Source organism: Pelodiscus sinensis, chromosome 32 (genome assembly GCF_052426305.1).
Source record: "Pelodiscus sinensis isolate ZL-2025 chromosome 32, ASM5242630v1, whole genome shotgun sequence".
Lineage (NCBI taxonomy): Eukaryota > Metazoa > Chordata > Testudines > Trionychidae > Pelodiscus > Pelodiscus sinensis.
The window spans coordinates 15,005,405-15,024,198 of record NC_143083.1 but is presented as its reverse complement, the minus strand read 5'-3'; the positions used below and the strand labels follow the sequence as shown (position 1 = coordinate 15,024,198).

The following is an 18,794-nucleotide window of genomic DNA, read 5'->3' as shown; positions in this document are numbered from 1 at the left end:
GCAGGCTGCTGATCACAGGCCCCTGGGTTACCTCCGACACCAAAACCACGCAGCCTAGCGCCACTTCCTGCAGAAAAGAATCCGCTGATTACTTGAAATGAATTGTGTATTAGAGGGACAGTAGGGTGCCCCTACACTGCACTTGTAGCTCGAAACAAGCGATGCAATTTGATAAACAACCAATGATCGGGGGCAGCACTTTATAGACTCACAAACCATGTTGATGGGATCGTGAGCGTTCGTGGGCACAGCCCGCTTCTGCAGATGGCGTAGCGCGTTTCGAATCAGTTTCTACACGGCACTTACTTCGAAATAAAGCGCTATTCCGCAACGATCCTGACTCCTCGCGGGATGAGGCTCACAGGGACGTCGGCATAGCGAGCCCGTTCTGTTTCGAAATAACGGGCCCGCTCAAAAGACGCAGACTAGCTATTTCCGGATAATAGCTCCGCAGCGTAGACGTAGCCTATAGCTGCAGGATAGCGGCAAAGCAAGCAGGGCTGGGGTTTTCGCCATGCCTGTTAGACAAACGCACCACGTGGATCGGTTCACCTAACCTCCACCCACGAGCTGCAGAACCACTAGTGTTTAACTGAGGCATTATCAGACTCCACCACCGTTCCAGAAGGAACGTCAAAGTAATTACTGGGACACTCAAGAATCAGACTTTTCTTGCCAATCTTGCAAGATTTTAAGTTTCTAAAGCTCCAGAGAGGCAGGCAGCTCTGTGTGGCAAGAGCACGTTTCCTTTTCAGGAAAGTTTCCAACCTCCAGCCGTGAGATTAGAACCAACAAAACGTTAACTCCCTACAAGCTCAGGCCACCAAAGCAAATAAAAGGAACAGGCACAATTCAGTCCAGGCCTGTTGCTGAGGCCGAGTCCTCGTTCGGGGACTTGGCTGTACTGATTCTTTGAGCATTGTTCGTGCTGGTTGTTCCTGGCACATCAGCTTGGGCCTGGAGCGCTCACTTTGCTTTGCTTCACAGGGCTCAAGAAACTGGTTTCCTGGTTAGGCAGAAGGTGTTGTATTTCCAGACACCTTCAGCACCATGGGAACAGCACCACCTGCCGTGACAACCACAGAGAAAGGAAGTGCTGGATGAGACACAAGGTCTGACGCAGCCTAGGCTAAGAGGAGCCCCATCTGAAACAGCATCGAGTTAAGGAATTCCCAGGAGTTCACGTATATCACTGAGCTGCGGGTGCTGGGAATCAAACCTGTTCTCTTCCAGCATCGGGGTTAGTTGACCATGAGAAATGAAATGCAAAAGGGACCCGAAGGGGGGGTTGCAATTCAGAAGTGCCCTGAAAGCAGGGTGGAGAACCGCCAGCCCGATCCAGCTTACTTTGATCTGCTCTGCGGATAGCTTCCGATCCGCGCCAGGACTCTCAGCGCCACCTACAGGCTGGACCCCTGACGCTGGAGTGGAGTGTGTCTTTTGCATTGTTTTGGCTTCTTCCTTGGGTGGCCCCTGGCTGATTTCCGTGGGTCAGCGGCCCCCGGCCAAAACAAGGTTCCTCACCCCTTCCTCAAGGCAGGACCCTCCAATTTGGAATGACAAGAATAGAGCAGATCAAGTCTCCAACAGGAGAAAAACGGAAAATATTTGCGTCTGGGGGAAGCTGTTGAGAGCAGCTAGTGACCAGACTGACTCGTCAGGCCCCCCGCCCGCCCCGAATACACGGCCTTAGGAATCCAAAGCCCATCCCAGCCCCCGCACGGTGGGAGACACACGGAATTCCGTATTTCTCCAGGGAAGCCAAACCTATTCGTTACGTACTTTAGAAAACGTCACAACACCGCCAGGCCTTGCCAAAGAGCTTTTATTGCCTATATTCAAATATTACAGTTTCACATTTGATTCAAAAAAAGTTCTACGCTACCTCTCTAAGGACAGTAGCACCTGGCGAGAACTGTGCAGTACTTGGGTTGCCCGTCGGCACAAGGAAGCCTCCGATCCCTCCGACAGCCGCGGGCGAGACCCCATCCAGTTCTTAAGGACTTGTCATTTACCAGCTGTGCAGCGTTGCTGTCTCCCCCCACAAGGAACACCGAATGGCAGAGGAATGTCCAGGCAGACACGCCGATCAGGAAGCCACAAACAATTAAAAAAAAGTTTCCTGGTGGTTTACATTTAAAAACAACAAGTAAGGGGGAGCCAAGCATCATACATGAGATGCGTTTGTGCGGGTGGCCAAGCCCGCAAGCACCCGGCAGCTGGTACTGCCTAGGCAGGCTGCTGCATCTGCACCATCAGACCCTTCCTCCCCTGTCCTCCGACGGGGGGGGGCAAAGGGAAGGAGGGAGAGAAGGAGCCGCAACAGGAGGGTATTTTAGATTCACGTCTCCAAGGCACTGGCCTCGCCTCGCTTGAGTTAGCGGAGCGCGAGCTTCACTTTTGGCATCACCAAAAAAAGGCACAAAAATAAGCCCTGGCCCTCGGCGCAAGAGCCGCAGAAGCAGGAAGAGCTGGTGGCAAAGGCCCGAATGGAGCCAAGGGGCAGATGCCGCCTCTGGTCCCTTGGGGATGTGACCTCGCCAGCAGGAGCGGGGCGGGTTGGGAGGGCAGGTGGCGTGTGTGGCCCTAGAGCTGCAGCATCCCACAGGACTCTCCGAGTTCGAAGAACAAGCCGCGCGCTCGCCACACCGAGGGCTGCAGGGCTCAACGGCTGCATCTTGTCTGCGTGCGAGTGCTCCACTCTGCCCCCCCCCAACACATGTAGCCCCCCCCGTGTTTTCCTGGAGGGACCACTTCTCGGGAGACTCCTAGCAGCCTTGCTCGCCTCCCGCAAGCGACAGGCTGCTCCCCAAAAGATAAGAGAGGCCCCAGGGTTTTAAGAAGCCACCAACTATCCCCTCCAGGGTCCCGGGATTTGGTCTTTGCTCAGAAAGATTCATTTAGGAAAGTTACAGAGAGGCTATAGGTAGTGGAGCGCCGCCGGCCACAGGGATCTGTACACAAGCCGGCCTCGGGGCCAGGCTCAGTAGCCCTCCTCTTCCTGGTAGTAGTGGTAGGGGGGCAGGTCCGTGCTCGGGTCGAACACCGCGTTGGCCGCGTCGCCAGCGTTGCCCTGCGGACAGTACTTGGGGTCGTAGATCTGCCGGCCCAGCCCGAAGATCTGCCCGCTCTGGTTGGCTCCCTGGTTGGAGCCCATCTGGAGGGACATGGAGGTGTTGTCGCACTTCTCGGTGCCCATTTTGGTGTCGTAGATGTGCCGCCGCGTGCCCGGAGCCGTCATGCCCACCTGAGAGACCAGATTCCTGGTGGTAACAGTGGCAGCGGGATCCCCTCGCTGGGGATTGGGCCCCACAGAACGCAGCCTGACCCTGCCCAAACAGCTGATCTTTCTAGACCATGTGATGATGGGAGGGGCAGGTGGAAGGGAGCCTACAGCTTTTGTTTTACAGGTGGCAAAACAGGACAGAGATTAAGGAACTTGGATAAGGTCACATAGGGAATCTGTGGCAGAGCCAGCGCTCTAAATCCACATCCCGGTCCAGTGCCCTAACCACAAGACCCTCTCTCCAGCAGAGTGCGAGGCAGCACAGATTTCATCATCTAGGTGCCTCTGGGGTTTTCCTGGACTCAACTTTGTGCCTGGCCAGGAGCCTTCCTTCGAATGCCGCCCTTAAACCCGATGCCAAGAGGCGCCAGCCACTCCCCTCCCCACAGATGGTTCACCAGGCCCGGACTCCCTGCTCACCTGGCTCGCACACTTGTTGGTGCCCATCTGCAGGCTGATGGTGGAATGGTCCATGGGGGCCAGGATCTGGTTTTTGGGGTCGTAGAGGTGTCTCCGGGTGCCGTAGGCCGTCATGCCAGACTGGCTGGCACACTTGTTGGTGCCCATCTGCGGGCAGAGAGTGACACCGAGAGCTTCACTTGCAGCCCCCCCACCCCGCCATAATAACACAGCGTGACCTGGCTCTCTCGGAGCTCCCCCCCGCCCCCCGGGCCCATGACTCACAGCTCAAAGGCAGCCCCCTCCTCCTTACTCAGGGGGAAGGTCCCAGGGGAGGGGACTCCAGCCCTGCCTCCCAGTTTTCTTGCTTTCAGGGTTCACACCTGCAGCGCTTTGCTCAGAGCCCCAGCTGGCCTTGGGCAGACCTCGCCCAGCCCCGACTCCCAGCACCAGCTCCATTCACCCCCAGCCCCCGTGCAGAAACCGGGCAGGCCGGGGCGGCAGGGACAACCCGGGCAGCCAGGAGACGAAGGGTGCAGGGCAGTTCTACCTGGTGCAAGAGCAGAGGGGGACCGCCAAGCAGCCTCCTTCATCGCAGCCGCCCAGGGCTCCCCCGACGCGCCTTGTGCACTGGGGCGCCAGAGCCCCACACGTCCTCCCCCCTCCCTCCCGGAGCCGGCGCGCAGCTGACAGCCCATCTGTGGTTCCGGCTCCGGGAGGGAGGGGGAGGCGGGGCAGCCAGGAAGCTGCAGACCCCAGTAGCCACCACGGGGCTAGGCGCCCGAATCCGGGGCCTAGAGGGCTAACAGACCCCCCAGCCCCCGGTCACCTGGAGCCCAATGACGCACTGCCCGGCCTTCATTTTCACATCGTCGAAGTTCCGCTCCTGCTTCTCCGAGTACTTCACCCCGATGTCCACGCCGCTCTGGATCCCCTTGGTCTTGGCCTGCAGCAGCGGAGAGAAAGGGGGGCAGGGCGGTTAGCACCCCCGAGTCCGGTCCTGCAGAGCGAACGGCCCCGCCCCGGGGGTTGCTCCCGGGCCATGCAGGGTCGTCAGTCACTGCCCAGAACGAACCCAGGAACTGCCCGGCTGGGTCGGCCCCTCGTCCTTCTGCCTCCGCCCCCCACGCAGCCAGCAGGGGAGACCTCAAGGTGCACAAAATGCCCCCTCCCCTCAAGCCTCCTTCTAACCCTACTGCCTAGAGCGGGGGGGAGGAGCCACTTCAAAAATGGGGCGGGGCTTCAGGCAGAAGGGGCGGGGCCAGGGCACTTCTGACCTTGATTGGGCTGGGGGAGCCTGTGAAGTTTTGCTCCCCCCTGGCCAGAGAACCAGCTGTTCTGAACAGCTGGTGGTTCGCTCTAGGTGCCTGCACCCCTGGCGGTGGGAGGAGACTTCGCGTGCTCCCCCCCCATCCCCAGGCCAATCGGGGCTGTGGAGCAGGGGCTGGGCAGAAGGAGACTTTGCGCAACCCCCCCCCACCCCCGCGTCCCCCTGTCTCTAGGCTCGGATTGGCCTGGAGGCAGGGAAGCGGCGGGCTGGATCAATCCGCTTGGTGGGACAGATCTGGCCAGCTGAAGCCCTTTTCCCAGCCCCCGGGCTAGAGACTGGCTGAAGCCCTAATGCACGAGCGGTTCTACCCATCTGGGGATGACTCTGAGCTGGCCCAGCCGGACTGGGCACTGCCCCCCCGGCCCCAGCACCTTTGACAAGGCCTGAGGGATTGTGCAGTTCTACTAGCTCTAGTCACATGTCGATCCTTCACCCGCCACAGATGCGGCTGGCTCTGGGCTGGAACGCAGCGGATTTGGAAGTAGCAAAGAGCTAGCTTGGGAGGTGGAGTAAGAACGCCGGCAGCCACGTTGGCCTGCGTCACTTGCCGGTGTGACCAAGAGCAAAGGGAGGAGCCTCTAAGCCGCTGTCTAAATCCGGACGTGCGTTCGCCAGCCACGCAGCCAGCGGCTGTGGACCTGTTCTGGGCCCTGCACCATGCTGGAGGTCGGAGGAGACACGCAACGTGCAGGAGGCAGACGGGGACCTCCGCAGGCCACACACGGTGGCTTCCAGGGCCTGTCCCTACGGGCTACATCAGGAGCCTCCAGGTGATTTACGGTGGCCAAATATCATTCCCCAAAGGAGAACGTGGCCACGACCCCCAGGCCTTGTCAGAGGGGCTGCGAGGCCACGTCCACGGTGTTTTCATCCTACGGCAGCCACCGATCGACTTCCCACGAGCTTTATCCTTCATCCACGAAGCCAGTCGCCCCGAGGCAACGCCTCCCCTGAGCCAGCCCAGCCCAGCTGGGCCCCAGGCAAAGCAACGGGCTCACCCCTCGGAGACCAGGCACCTCCCTTGCCAAGGGCCTGGGGCCACAGCCAACAGTGCCACCGCCCCAAGGGCCCCTCGCCAGCCAGCCCACGCTCCTCCCCGGAGCTGCCGCCTCCCCCCGCGCTGGCTGGAACGGCCGATGGCTGGAGCGCGACCGGCCCTGCCCCCAGGGGGAGGTTTGAGCCTCGAAGCCGGGGTCACTGTCGGGGGCTCCGGATCCAACCCCATTTCCTTTGGCACCTTCGGGGGCTTGTGGCCCGGCCCCGCCAGCCACCCTCGCCCCAAATCCACGGGAACAGGCGGGGCTAGAGGAACGACCACGCCGGCCCACACGTCTGACTGGATCGGGCCCAGGCCAGGGCCGTCCCGGCACCCCCGCCAGTGCCGGTCAGAGGGAGAGCGGCTGGTGCAGGCTGGGGTAGCCCCACGAAGGCACCTGCCTCGTGTCCCCGCTGCCACGGCCCCCGCAGTGGCCTCTGGCTCTCCCTGCCTGTGCCAGGCCATCACCCCGGGCGCAGGCGCGAGAGGCCGCGCAGCACTCACCATGCCAGCCAGAGCCAGCAGGGACACCTGCACCTGCGTCAGGTTGCCGGTCTCGAAGAAGTCGTTGGCTTCAAACAGGTCGACGGGGTTCATGCCGTAGCTGACCATGGCCTTGATGAAGTTGGACAGGTTCTCCAGCTGGCGGGAAGAGAGCGGGGTAAAGCCACTGCCACACGGGGCCAGGGAGGGGGCCCGCGGGCCAGAAGCGGCCCCCAGGGTTGTCACCGTCCCCTGCCGGCCACCATCCCCCGCCGGCCCCCGGCCCCGGGAGCAGCCTGGCACTTACTTGATGCCAGGGATGAGACGAGCGGTTGATCTTCTTCACCGAGCCCGGCTGCAGCTTGTTCATGAGCCTGGAGCGAGAAGGAGGCGTAAGGCCGGAGCCGTGAGCACGCCCCAGCCCCAGCCGCGCGGCGCAGGCCTCCCGGGGGCTCCCGTTCGCACCCGCCAGCGCGCAAAGCGGAGCCGCTAGAAGGAATCCAAGTCCCTGGGCTGTAGGACGGGCTCTAGGGTCGCTCACGCGGCGCTTTGCGGGGGGCGGCACAGTCATTTCCCCACCCCCACCCCGGGAAAACGGGGAGCTGGAGCGTCAGCTCGCCCAGGGTCCCCCCGCCGGTCAGTGGGGGACCAGGAATGAATCCAGGTCTCCTTGGCCCAGCCTTGTGCTCCAGCCCCAAGTCACTGCCTCAGGTCTGGGGGGGCCACACAACCCCCCGCCCAGCCGCCTCGGTGCAGAGTGAGGAGAGACCCCCCCCCCGCCGCCCAGCCGCCTTGGTGCAGAGTGAGGAGAGACCCCCCCCGCCACCCAGCCTCCTCGGTTCAGAGTGAGGAGAGACCCCCCCCCAGCCACCTCAGTGCAGAGAGTGAGGAGAGCCCCCCCCAGCCACCTCAGTGCAGAGAGTGAGGAGAGCCCCCCCCAGCCACCTCAGTGCAGAGTGAGGAGAGCCCCCCCCCCCAAGCTATAGCTTGGGGGGCAAAACTCCAGTGTAGGCTGCAGCAGAGACAAACACCGTTCTGGGCGGCAACGCGCCCGGCCCAGCCAAACGCGCCTCGCAGGCTCCACCGGCGCAGCCGGGCTGACGGGGCCAGGCCTGCCAGAGCCACGCCCCAGCCAACATCAAACCCCCAGTGTCGCCCAGAGCTGGGCCAGTCCCTCTCCTTCGCCGGGGGGGGCCGCGGTCCTGTGCACGGCCCCCCCGCCAAACCCACGCCCCATTAGCGCAGCCTGAAACTCAGCGCTGTGGCCCCAGAGAGCTCCCCCCCGCGGGGCCCCGGCGTGGGAAAGCCTGGGCACCCCGTCAGCATGATAATGGGCCCTGGAAAGGCAATTTCCACCTAGCAGGGCCAGCAGCCGCCCAGGGAGAGGTCAGCCCCACACGGCCCCACACGGCCCCGCTCTCCCCGGCCTCCGCGCTTGGAGCCTAACGCGACGTCCCCGGACACGTTTGCTCCCCGGCGCTAGAACCGCGGCCGCCTCAAGCAGCCAGCCCGGCTCGCCGACCCCCCCAGCCCAGCCCCAGCGGGGGCCGTCAGCAGCGAAGGGACAATGAGCCGCTCTCCCGGCTGCTGCCCAACAAAGCCCGTCTCAGGAGAAGCCTGGCGCGGAGGCCGGGCGCTGCTGCGGCTTTGCAGAGGCGGATTGAACCCTGGAACGTCCCCGGCTTTCAGAAGCTTTCCGGGAATCGGAGCCTGGTTTCCTGCTGCCTGCAGCTGCCAGGACCATTCTGAACACAGGAGCCCTGCTCTGCGCGAGCCGTGGCGGCGCCAGAAGAAGGCGAAGCATTCACTGCTCCCGGCCCTCGTGCCAGCCCGGGCTCCAGGCTCCTCCAGCTGCGACCCTGCGCCGCGGGGCAGCTCCCTTTTCATTCACCGCGGGAGCCCCGCCGGGTCCCAGCCCTGCCCCTCGGCCAGCTCGGGAAATCAGCAGAGACAATGGGCTGGACTGGCGCCGTCAGCGCTGGCCTCGCTTGCTCTGGGGCGAGGGGGGCAGAGACCCCACCCTACCCCGTGTGCTCCCGGGCACCCCCCACGCAGCGCCAGGACCTGCCTGCAGCGATGGAGGGAGGGTGTCAGCAAGCAGGGAGGAAACGGGGCCCCCCTGCACACAGGGAAGAGCTCAGCACTCACGGCCTGCAGCCCCGCCAGCCACCCCAGGGTCCCCCCGAGCGTAGGCACCGTGGGGGGGAGTTACTGGGTGCTGAGCACCTGCTGACCGGCTTCCCCCCACCCCCGAAGCCCTGCGAACAGTTCAGGGAGCTCCGGGAGGGTGGGGGAGGAGCGGGCAGACGGGAGTAGGGCAGGATGGGGTGGGGGTATCCAGCAGGCCCCCCCCACACACACACACAGCTTGGGAGGGGGAGGGGAAAATCGGTGCCAGAGCCCTCCCACCAGCCCGGCCCCCGCCAGACTCACTCGCAGAGGATCATGCCGTCCTTCAGCCCCATCTGGAAGTCGGGGCCGATCTCCCGCCCGGTGATGCTCTCGATCCAGACCCGCAGCTCGGCCTCCTTCTGGAGATCGTACTTCTGGGCGAGCTGGGAGGAGAGCGGAGAACGAGTCAGCCCCCAGCCCCACGGCCTGGTCAGCTCGCCGCAAGGGACGCCGGGGGGGGGGGGGGGGGGACAGAAGTCAGACTCCAGGGCCAGGGCTCCCTGGGAAGGCTGGAGGGGGCAGGCCAATTCCGGGGGGGGGGGGGGGGGAGACAGGCCAGGGATCGCATGCCAAGTGATGCAGCTCCGAGTTGCACCCCTGCTTAAGGGACCCTCTAATCCACTCTCTAAAATCAGGGGCCGCTTCTGCCCCAGCTGTGCCCCCTCCCCCCCGCCCATATCCTGCCCCCTCCCCCTTGTGCCCAGGGCAGGGCAGGACTAGAGATGCTAAACTGCGTTAAATCGACAAGCGGGGGGACTGCGGCGCCGCAGCCGGGTTGGCGCCAGCCCGGGACCCCCTGTCCACGGGGTCACAGCCACACGGCTCTTAATACACTTCAGAGGCTGACGCGCAGTGGGGGGGTGGGGGGGGGGCACAAGCCAGGAATCAGCTGATTCTCAGCACGCCCGGTCCCCGCTGCACCTCTGCCCCCCCGGTCTCCCTGCAGAGCGGGTGCTGGGTGGGGGGAAACAGTTTTTAAGCTGCCCCCCCAGTACCAGCTCCCGCTCCCCCCCAATTGCTACCTCTCTCTAACAGTCAATTCTTGACTACCCGATAAGCTTCCATTGACACCCCTAGTCCGCACAGGACCGAGGCCGGGTGCATGCAGGGGGGGGGGAGCTGGGTGCAGATCCGGACCAGCGCCCCGCCCCCTGCTGGCTGGGGCTGGCGACAAGTCTGGGGTTACCGCCGCCCGCCAGCTGCCCAGCTCTGAAGGCAGCGCCCCGCCAGCAGCTGTGCGGAAGGGAGCAGATCGGCAACCTCACTCCCACGGCCCCCTCGCACCCCCCCACGCCTGTGGGCCAGGGCCCTGCAGCGGCAACACCAGGACATCGCACGCGTGAAACCTGCAATCGGGAAATTTACCATTCGTCCAATCTCGTGACTGGGAAATGGACCGAAGCGGGCTGGGAACTTGGAGGGGCCCGGCATGGAGCCAGGGGTCTCCGGCGGTCACGCAACGCTCATCCGCTTCTGCCCCCACCACGGAAAAAAGAGCCCCCGTCACTGAAACCCGAGTGTCATGTTATGGGGCAATGGGGCAGCTGCCCCCCCAAGATCTTAGTTTGCCCCCTTGTTAGGGCTGGATCTGCCAAGCCCCCGGTGCCCCCCAAAGTCTGCTGAAGTGCTGCCCCAAAAGGCGACCCGGGATCTCGGTGCACCCGCATGACGGCCAACGGGGAGCTGGGCAGGAGCACGGGCCCAGGAAGAGAGTCGCTCAGGACAAGCTGCACAAGAGGAAGCGGCGGGACCGAATCAGGCCCCACCCAGCTTGGTTCGGGGCCCCCGGGCTCTCAGGCCAGCCCTGGGAAGGGACAGCGTTGAGGGGCTAGGGACGGGGCCAGGCTGGGGCTGGACAGAGCGAGCGCTGGGAGACGAGGCTGCGCTGCAGCCCACACGCCGCCCGTGGGTTCAGGACCAGATCCTCCCCCGGCAGCCCTGGGCCGCGGCTCAGCAGATTCCTCGGACACCGCGAAGATGCCAAGAATGCAAAGTGCCTCCTTGAAATCCAGAGCAGCTGGCCAGGCCGCGGCCCTTCGCTGCGCTTCCCAGGCTGCCGGAGAGAGGAGACGCCCTCTCCCAGCTGCTACCGAGCAGCCTCTGCCAGGGGCCGTGCCCAAGAGCACTTGGCGGCAGCAGGTGCTGGCTGCTTCAGGAGCAGCATTTCAGCCTCTCTCAGGCAGGAAGGAGGCTGCTCGTTAGAGGGGTCAGTGTAACGACCCATTTACACCGACAATGTTCGGAACAGAGGCCTCCACCTCTTCGGCTAAAGGCACCGCTCTAGTCGCCGGCAGCGGTAGGAGGCTCTTATCTTTGAGTGCGAGCCGGCCCCCGGCAGCAGGTGACCTTAGCTCCCGAGTTACATTAGATACCAACAACGCCAGCCAGCTCCCTGAGGCTACGGGGCCAGATCCCGCCAGGACTCGCCGATGCAGCTCATGGCTGGGAAGGTCCCTGGGGACTTGGCAGTCTCCTTGGGGGAACGTTCCCCTCCTCTGGCTTTGGGGGCTGCTTGTGGCCTGCACCCTGGAGCCGACTGGGGTGCACACAGCGGGAACGTCGCTTTTCACCCCGGCTCGACCAACGCAAATGCCTTCCGTGCGCCTGGCACAGCCCGTGCCCCGCCGAGGCAGCGCGAGGAGGGGGGATCCGCCTCAGCTCCGCCTGGGCAGGGACGCCTCCCTCCCGAGCAGCTCTCCTCTTCCTGCGGGCACGTAGCCCTCCAGCAGGACCCCAGCGCCGCCCCCGCTCCACGCCCCGGACGGGGTCAGCCTGGCACAGCCGAGAGATCGCTCTGGGCTCCGAGGGGCCGGGCGCTCAGCCGCTGGCGTGTGGTTTCCAGGACAGGGGGCCACCCGGCCCCACTCATCTGTACCGGCCCTAAGAACAGGGCAGGGTCGGCCTTGGAGATGCAGGAGCCAGGAGAGGGAAGATTAGCCAGAGCGAGAGCAGCACCCACAGCAGGGCCGGACGCCCAAGAGAACTTGGCTCTGTCCGCACCAGGGGCCACGAGCATCGTGCTGAGAGCGGAGCTGGGGATTTGGCTCCAAGCCAGCACCAGCTCCTGCTGCCACCCGTGGGCAAGTCACTGCAGCCCTGCCTCAGTTTCCCTGCTTCTAGGGTGGGGGAAATTCCACACTCGGCCTGCGGTCGGAAGGGCACATGGGGGGTCCTCAGCACAGCCCGCAAAGCGGAACTCGCGCCGAGGAGGCAGAATTTGGGTTCTGGAGGGGCCCCCGGAAGAACCCACCCCTCCCCCCTGCCCCAGATTCCGAGGGCGGCCCTGGGGCGAGGTCGCTAGCGACAACACCCGGCTATGAAACTCTCCGCTCCGGTTTCACAAGGGCTTTCCTCACTCCCTGTCGCAACAGGGGAGCAAGGGGGAGGAGGCAGCTGGCGGCAGCAGTGCCATGGGAGGCAGCTTGCTCACCTCACACAAGAGCGGGGTCGGTCCTGGGGGTCCTGGCCCCAGCGGCAAGGGAGAGCCCCTCCCTCACCCACACCCAGGCCCCTCAGGATCCCGAGCCCCACGCTGGCCTCCGAGGGAGGAATCGGAGCAAGTCTGTTTGGTCTCACGGGGCCTGGGGCAGGTCAGAACACAGACCCGCCTACAGCACCAGGCTGGGACCTGCCTCGCCCAGCACCTGAGGGGAAGCCCCCGGGGAAGGACGTCCTTCGGGGGGAGGCAGAGCAGCACACCCGGGACACCCTCGCTTCAGTCCTGCGGCCGCGCCGCGTGTAGAATCACAGAGCGCGAGACCTGGCAGGGCCCTCGAGAGTCATCGCGTCCCGTCCCCTCCCCCACGACAGGACCCCGCTCCGTGTAGATCCCCCCGCCAGGCATCTGCCCGCCCTGCTCTTCGATCTCTCCAGCGATGGAGATTCCACAGCCCCCCTGGGCCATTTATCCCAGCGCTTCACCACACAGGGCCCGTGATGCTATCGCACACGATCCCTGCAGCCGGCCACTTTGAGCAGCGTGTCAGGGCATCCAGCTGATTAGCAGGGTGCCCATGGCCACCCGCATGTGTTTCTATGTGTGGTGCACATCCACAGGTGTCCCAGGGCACATAAAATTTATTCCACACATGACAAGAAACATTTAGAGAGAACACAAGTCCCAACCCCCTCCTAGACACTGCACCCCAATCCCTTACCCTGAGCTCCCTTGTGCACCCCCCCTCCATCCCCGACCCTGCACCTCCCCCTCCCAGACACTGCACCCCAATCCCTTACCCTGAGCTCCCTTGTGCACCCCCCCTCCATCCCCGACCCCGCACCTCCCCCTCCCAGACACTGCACCCCAATCCCTTACCCTGAGCTCCCTTGTGCACCCCCCTCCATCCCCAACCCCTGCACCTCCTCCATTAATATCATGGGAGAGCAAAGCCCCTTCACCACGTACCCAGTTCCTGCAGCCCCCCCCCCCATCAGAAGTTACTGCCCATCTCTGAGCCAGACCAGCACGTCCCATCGCTCGCGTTCTCCAGGAAGTTGCACACACAAAACCACCGGACGGATTTAACTAGCCCAAAAGCAAAGGTGCAAATCCTCGTTGCACTGCCCCCGTGCCCGCCAGGGCCTGGCGCGTGTCGCTCACTGTGCCAGGCCCGGGTGAAAGTCCCAGGGGCGTCTCGCAGCGAGGCTGCACCACCGACGTGAAACCAGGGCAAACCCGCAGCTTCGGCGAGGCCTCGACACCACAGCAGGGGCTGGGGGAAAACGCACCGAGGCTGCAGGAGTGAGTCCCAACCCACCCCTCCCGGCTACACATCCCTGGGGTCTCCCTCCCCCGCCCCACAGAGTAACAGCTGACGGCGAGCAGGATGGCTTTGCTTGGCTGCTCTTTACCAGGGTCACTGCTGCCATGGTAGAGTCCAGGTGGCAGCTGCAGTGGGAGCTAGGGATGTAGACGGGTAACTGTTTACCTCGTAAGCAGCACCCTTAACTGGGGAGCTTACCAGGTAATGGTTAACCAGCACCCAGGATCAGCCCCCTAACTGCTTCCCCTGCTGAGCCCCCATGCAGGGCCAGGGGCCCACAGCAGGGGGCCTGTTCCAGCCAGGGTACTAGTTAACCGGTTAACTGATTAACTGGGGTTTTACATGCCTGGTGGGAGCAGCAGACCAAGGAGGGGAAGATGCCGACTCCTTCCCGGCCTGCGACACAGGAGCCCGTCCGGGCGCAGGGAGGCAGGGCTGGGGACAGTCTTTGCTGTGTCCGGGGGTGGCCGTGGACCCCTGAAGGGGCGGGACCTCACGTGGAAGGGACGTGGCCGGGGACTAGCCTTCCCCAGTCTGCCCTTCAGCACCACCTGGCACAAGCTGCCCGGGCTCCGGCAGCGACTTCAAGAGCCCAGGGCTTTTAAATCACCCGGCCCCGGGGCAGCTGGCAGGGGCAATGGAGCCGCGATCCATGGCTGCTGCATCCCGCCTGCCTGCGAGAGCCGTGGCCACGCGCCACAAGCGTTTCGTTCGGTCTCCGAGGGGCGGCCCAACGCCACCCCCATTCCACCCAAGAGAGGCCTGGGGGGGAGGCCAGCCCAGCCTCGGGTCAGCGTCACCAGGGGGAGCCGACCCCAGGAGGCCCCACTCCCAGCCCTGGGGTGAGGAACATTTTGTGGGTCAGGGGCTGCTGACCCACAGAAACGTCAGTCGGGGGCCGCACCCAGGAGAAACAAACGACCCCCCAGGGACGCGGCCCCCGACTGAGAAGCAGAAAGACCCTCCCCATGTTCCCCTCCCACACCAGGGCCTGTGGGAGCCTGGCCTATTAGACTGTGTGGGCTTCAGCCCCACGGCGGGGGCCTGGAGCACCAGCGCAGGCTGCCCAATGCTGGGGGGCCCTGAGCCTTAGGGGGCCGGATCCAGGCAAGCCGGGGGCTGCATCCAAGCCCTGGTCCTGAGGTTCCCCACCCCTGCTCTAACCACTACCCCAGCCTCCCTTCCTCAGCTGTTTCAGGCAGGGAGGGGGAGGACCCTTTGTGGGTAAGGCCGGAGCACGGGGGGCCCCAGAGAGATTGTTTACGACGTTGTTACTGAGGCCTGGTGCGTCTCTCCGGGATTACAGCAACACGCCGCCCATGGCGCAGCGAGCTAGGGCACGCCAGGTGTGAGCCGATCTGCTGGAACCAACAGGAAGGGGCACTAATTGAAAACCCGTCCCTGGAACACGCCTCGTACTTTGTCTTCTGATGACGCTCGGAGACCAGGCGCCTGCTCTGTGGGCTACGGGCGAGAGTTGCAGGAGTTGGGTAACAGGAGCAGCTAGGAAGCTGCACCCGACCTGAGCAACTTTCTCCCACCCCCCTCCCGGAGAGGCGCCTGCTGGCACAGAGCCTCACACCCGTCTAGCCGGCTGCAGAGTCATCGCGTGGGCCCCTTCGCAGCGGGTTTCATGCTCTGGGACCCGGCTCCCAGCAGGAGGCAGGAAAACTGGAGTTAACCCTGGTTCTGCAGAGCCACCAGCCAGCTCCAGAGCCAGCTGAGACCGTCCTGGGTGGGGAGGGAGGCTGGCTCAGGCGCAGGGCAGCTTCGGGAAAGGAGCAGAGCAGGGCTCCCCAGTGGGCTCAACAGCCCTGGGGAAATGGCAGAGAAGCAGGGCGGGGAAACTCATGAGAAACAAAAGTGAAAGCCTCGCGTTGCCCTGGGTCTGAGCGAGCCAGGCGCCAGGCAGGCTGATCGCAGAGGTCCCAGGCCAGCAGCCACAAGGGGCCAGGGAGGCGTTTGCGAGAGTTCAAACGTGCTTCAGCAGCCGGCCAGGACGGGGACATGCAACTGCGGTTCCACGGCTCCTGGGGCAGGGCTGCAGCAGCAGACGGATGCCCGCCGACGGTTGGGGCAAGAAGGGCTGGGCGCCGAGGCCCGCAGCCTACACAGCTGCATTGCCAGAGGAGCAGGCTGCGCCCAGCTGCTTCCTCCCACATCCCCAACCACCTGCCCTGGGATGCCCCACAGCCTCAGGGAAGCAGAGCTACCCTGGACTCGCCCTCAGCCACGCCCCTCAGAGCCGCCTTACAGCCCCCACTGGCAGCCAAGGAGGTGGCAGGGCAGCCCAGGGAGGCCCGGGGGGGCCAAGCCTGCACGAGCTGCACCAGGACAGAATCTGTCCCTGCACCAAACACTGGGAAGGGCCCACGGGGCAGGGGCTGCCCAGGAGAAGCTGCAGCCAGAGGGAGCCGGGCACATGGGTCAGGGGCAGGGAGACTGTCTGCTGCGCCGGGGCTGAGGGAGACTGTCTGCTGCGCCGGGGCTGAGGCAGGGAGGGCGGGACCGGAGGCTGGAGACCGGCCAGGGCGCGCTGGCTGCGCGCAAGGCGCTGGACGGGCTCGGTCCCTGCCCAGGGCGCACCCCGGGGTGCCCCGCTCCCAGCCCCAGGCCTCACCTTGCTCTTGACCTCGGCGGACAGGCCGTAGGACGGGCCCCGGTTGAACTGGGAGCTGCTCATGCTGCGCGCGGGGCGGCGGGTCCGGGCCGGGCGCTTGCGGGAGGCTCCGTCTCCGCCCCGGCCGGTTCCTCTGGAGGTTCGGGCCGAGCCGGCGCCGCCTCCCGCCGCTGATTGGCGGGGCTGCCAAATGGCCTTATAAGGGCAGGAACGTGCCGAATTCCTGCAGGATGCGGCTTCCGCCGCCTGGCCCCCAGCGACCCGGGGCAGCGCCCCCCCCCCCCGTGCGCCCCTCCCCGGCTGCGCCCTCCTCCCCAGTGCGCCCCTTTCCCGTGCGCCCCTCCCCGCGCGCCCTCCCTCGTGCGCCCCCCCGGCTGCGCCCTCCCCCCCCGTGCGCCCCCCCGGCTGCGCTCCCTCCAGGTCCAGCGCGGCCTCGGGCCCCAGACTCCGTCCTGGATGGATGCGCTGGGCGAGGGAGCCCGGAGCCCGGCGGCGGGATGGTTCCCCTAGGTTTGGGGGTGATTTGCGCCCCACAGGGACTCACTTCGCCTACCGGACACCCAGCCCGGACACACACACCCTGCTTCACACGTCACAGACACGCTCACTCACACCCTGTTTTGTGCCAGACACACACACAGACACTCGCACCCTGCTTCGCCTGCCAGACACCCAGCCCGCGCGCACACACACACACACACACACACACACACACACACACACTGACTCAGACCGCTTCACATACCACACACACTAACACCCTGCTCTGCGTGCCACAGGCGCACACACACACACGGACACCACCGGCCCACGCCCACCCCCACCCCCACGCGCGTTCCCAATCCCCAGCCAGTGCTTCGCTTGTAAGAAAAGCCTTGCGGTGCCGGGCTCTGAACTGACGCCCCCCAGCTCTCCCCTGGAGCACAGGCCCCTGCACACACTATAGGGCTGGGCATGGGCGGCTGCTCCCCCCCCACCCCATGGGCCCTGAGTTCATCCTGGAGCCACGCTGAGGCCCGGCTGTGCCCAGGGATGCTGGTTCCCTTCCCAGCCTCCTGCATACCAAGGCAGTGAGATCACGGGGTTGGATGCTCAGGGAGGCAGGGCTGGGCAGGCAGGGGAAGGGGAGCCTGCCCCTAAGTTGGGGGCTGCAGGTGTCAGCTGCGTCCCTTCTAACCCACCCGTATTGTCCCATCTCTACCCACCTGCCCCCCCAGCCCCAGCAGCTCCCAGCGTCACTCTGGTCCCGAACACGCCCGGCCCATTTCTGTCGCTTTCCTGGGTGACGGAACCCGCCCCCCTGGGCTGCTGACGCGGCTTTCCCCAGGGGACACCGGGTGTCCCTGGGTGTAACGGAGTGTAGCACAATGGGAGCACGGCGGGGCGGGGCTGCCGGCAGAGCCGGTGGGGACGTGGCAAGTGCCACTTCACAACAGACCTGATCTTACCACTGAGTGCTCACCCAGCCCTTACTCTGCTCACCCATCCATCCGCCCACCCATCCATCCAATCCACCCACTCATCCATCCGCCCACCCATCCATCCAATCCACCCACTCATCCATCCATCCAATCCACAGACTCATGCATCCATCCATCCACCTGTCCATCTAATCTACCCATCCATCCCTACTTCCATCCCTCTGTCCCTCGTCAATCCATCCATATATCCATCGATCCTTCTATCCACCCATCCAGCCAGCCATCCCTCTGACCCTCCATCTATCCCTATATCCATCCATCCTTCCATCCATATAGTCATCCATCCCTACATCGATCCCTCCATCCCTCTGTCCCTCCATCTATCCATCCATCCATCTATATATTCATCTATATCCATCCACCCATCCATATCCATTTGTCTATCTTTATCTATCCATCCCCATATACTCTATCTATAAGAACGGCCACACTGGGTCAGACCAAGGGTCCATCCTGTCTGCCAACAGTGTCCAATACCAGATGCCCCTGAGGGAGGGGACACCACAGGTATCCTTATGTGATTCCTCCCCTGTCGCTCACTTCCAGAGAAACAAGAGACTAGGAACACCGTTCCTGCCTCTCCTGGCTAATTGCCATTAATGGACCTAACCTCCAGGAATCTATCTAGCTCTTTTTTGAACTGTTAGGGTCTGTCTACACTAGCCACCCTAGTTCAAACTAGTCATTCGAACTTGCAAATGAAGCCGGGATTTAAATATCCCAGGCTTTATTTGCATGTTCCCAGGCGCCGCCATTTTTAAATGCCCGGTAGTTTGAACTCTGTGCCCGCGGCTACACGTGGCACGGGCTAGGTAGTTCAAACTAAAGCCCCTAATTCGGACTACTGTTACTCCTCATTGCAGGAGAAGGAACGGTAGTCTGAATTAGGGGCTTTAGTTTGAACTACCTAGCCCGTGCCGCGTGTAGCCGCGGGCACAGAGTTAGAACTACCGGGCATTTAACAGTGGTGGTGCCCGGGAACATGCAAATAAAGCCTGGGATATTTTAATCCTGGGCTTCATTTGCAAGTTCGAATGACTACATTAGCCACCCTAGTTCGAACTAGCGTGGCTAGTGTAGACAGACCCTTAAAGTCCTAGCCTTCTTCACCACATCCTCTGGCAAGGAGTTCCACAGATTGACTGTGCGCTGAGTGAAGAAAAACTTCCTTCTGTTTGTTTTAAACCTACTGACTATTAATTTCATTTGGTGACCCCTAGTTCT

The 18,794-nt window shown here is 63.7% G+C and overlaps 1 protein-coding gene across 1 annotated transcript; it reads right to left on the bottom strand.

The window, feature by feature from the left end:
• Window positions 1-1,808: 1,808 nt before the first annotated feature.
• Window positions 1,809-16,271, bottom strand: CNN2 (calponin 2). The gene is made up of 7 exons (XM_075902649.2): window positions 16,090-16,271; window positions 8,968-9,089; window positions 6,842-6,908; window positions 6,556-6,693; window positions 4,515-4,631; window positions 3,707-3,853; window positions 1,809-3,247 (listed from the first exon to the last, which is right to left on the bottom strand). Exons 1-7 carry the CDS (start codon window positions 16,150-16,152, stop codon window positions 2,984-2,986), a joined length of 918 nt encoding a protein of 305 aa, XP_075758764.1. The 5' UTR covers window positions 16,153-16,271; the 3' UTR covers window positions 1,809-2,983.
• Window positions 16,272-18,794: the final 2,523 nt, after the last annotated feature.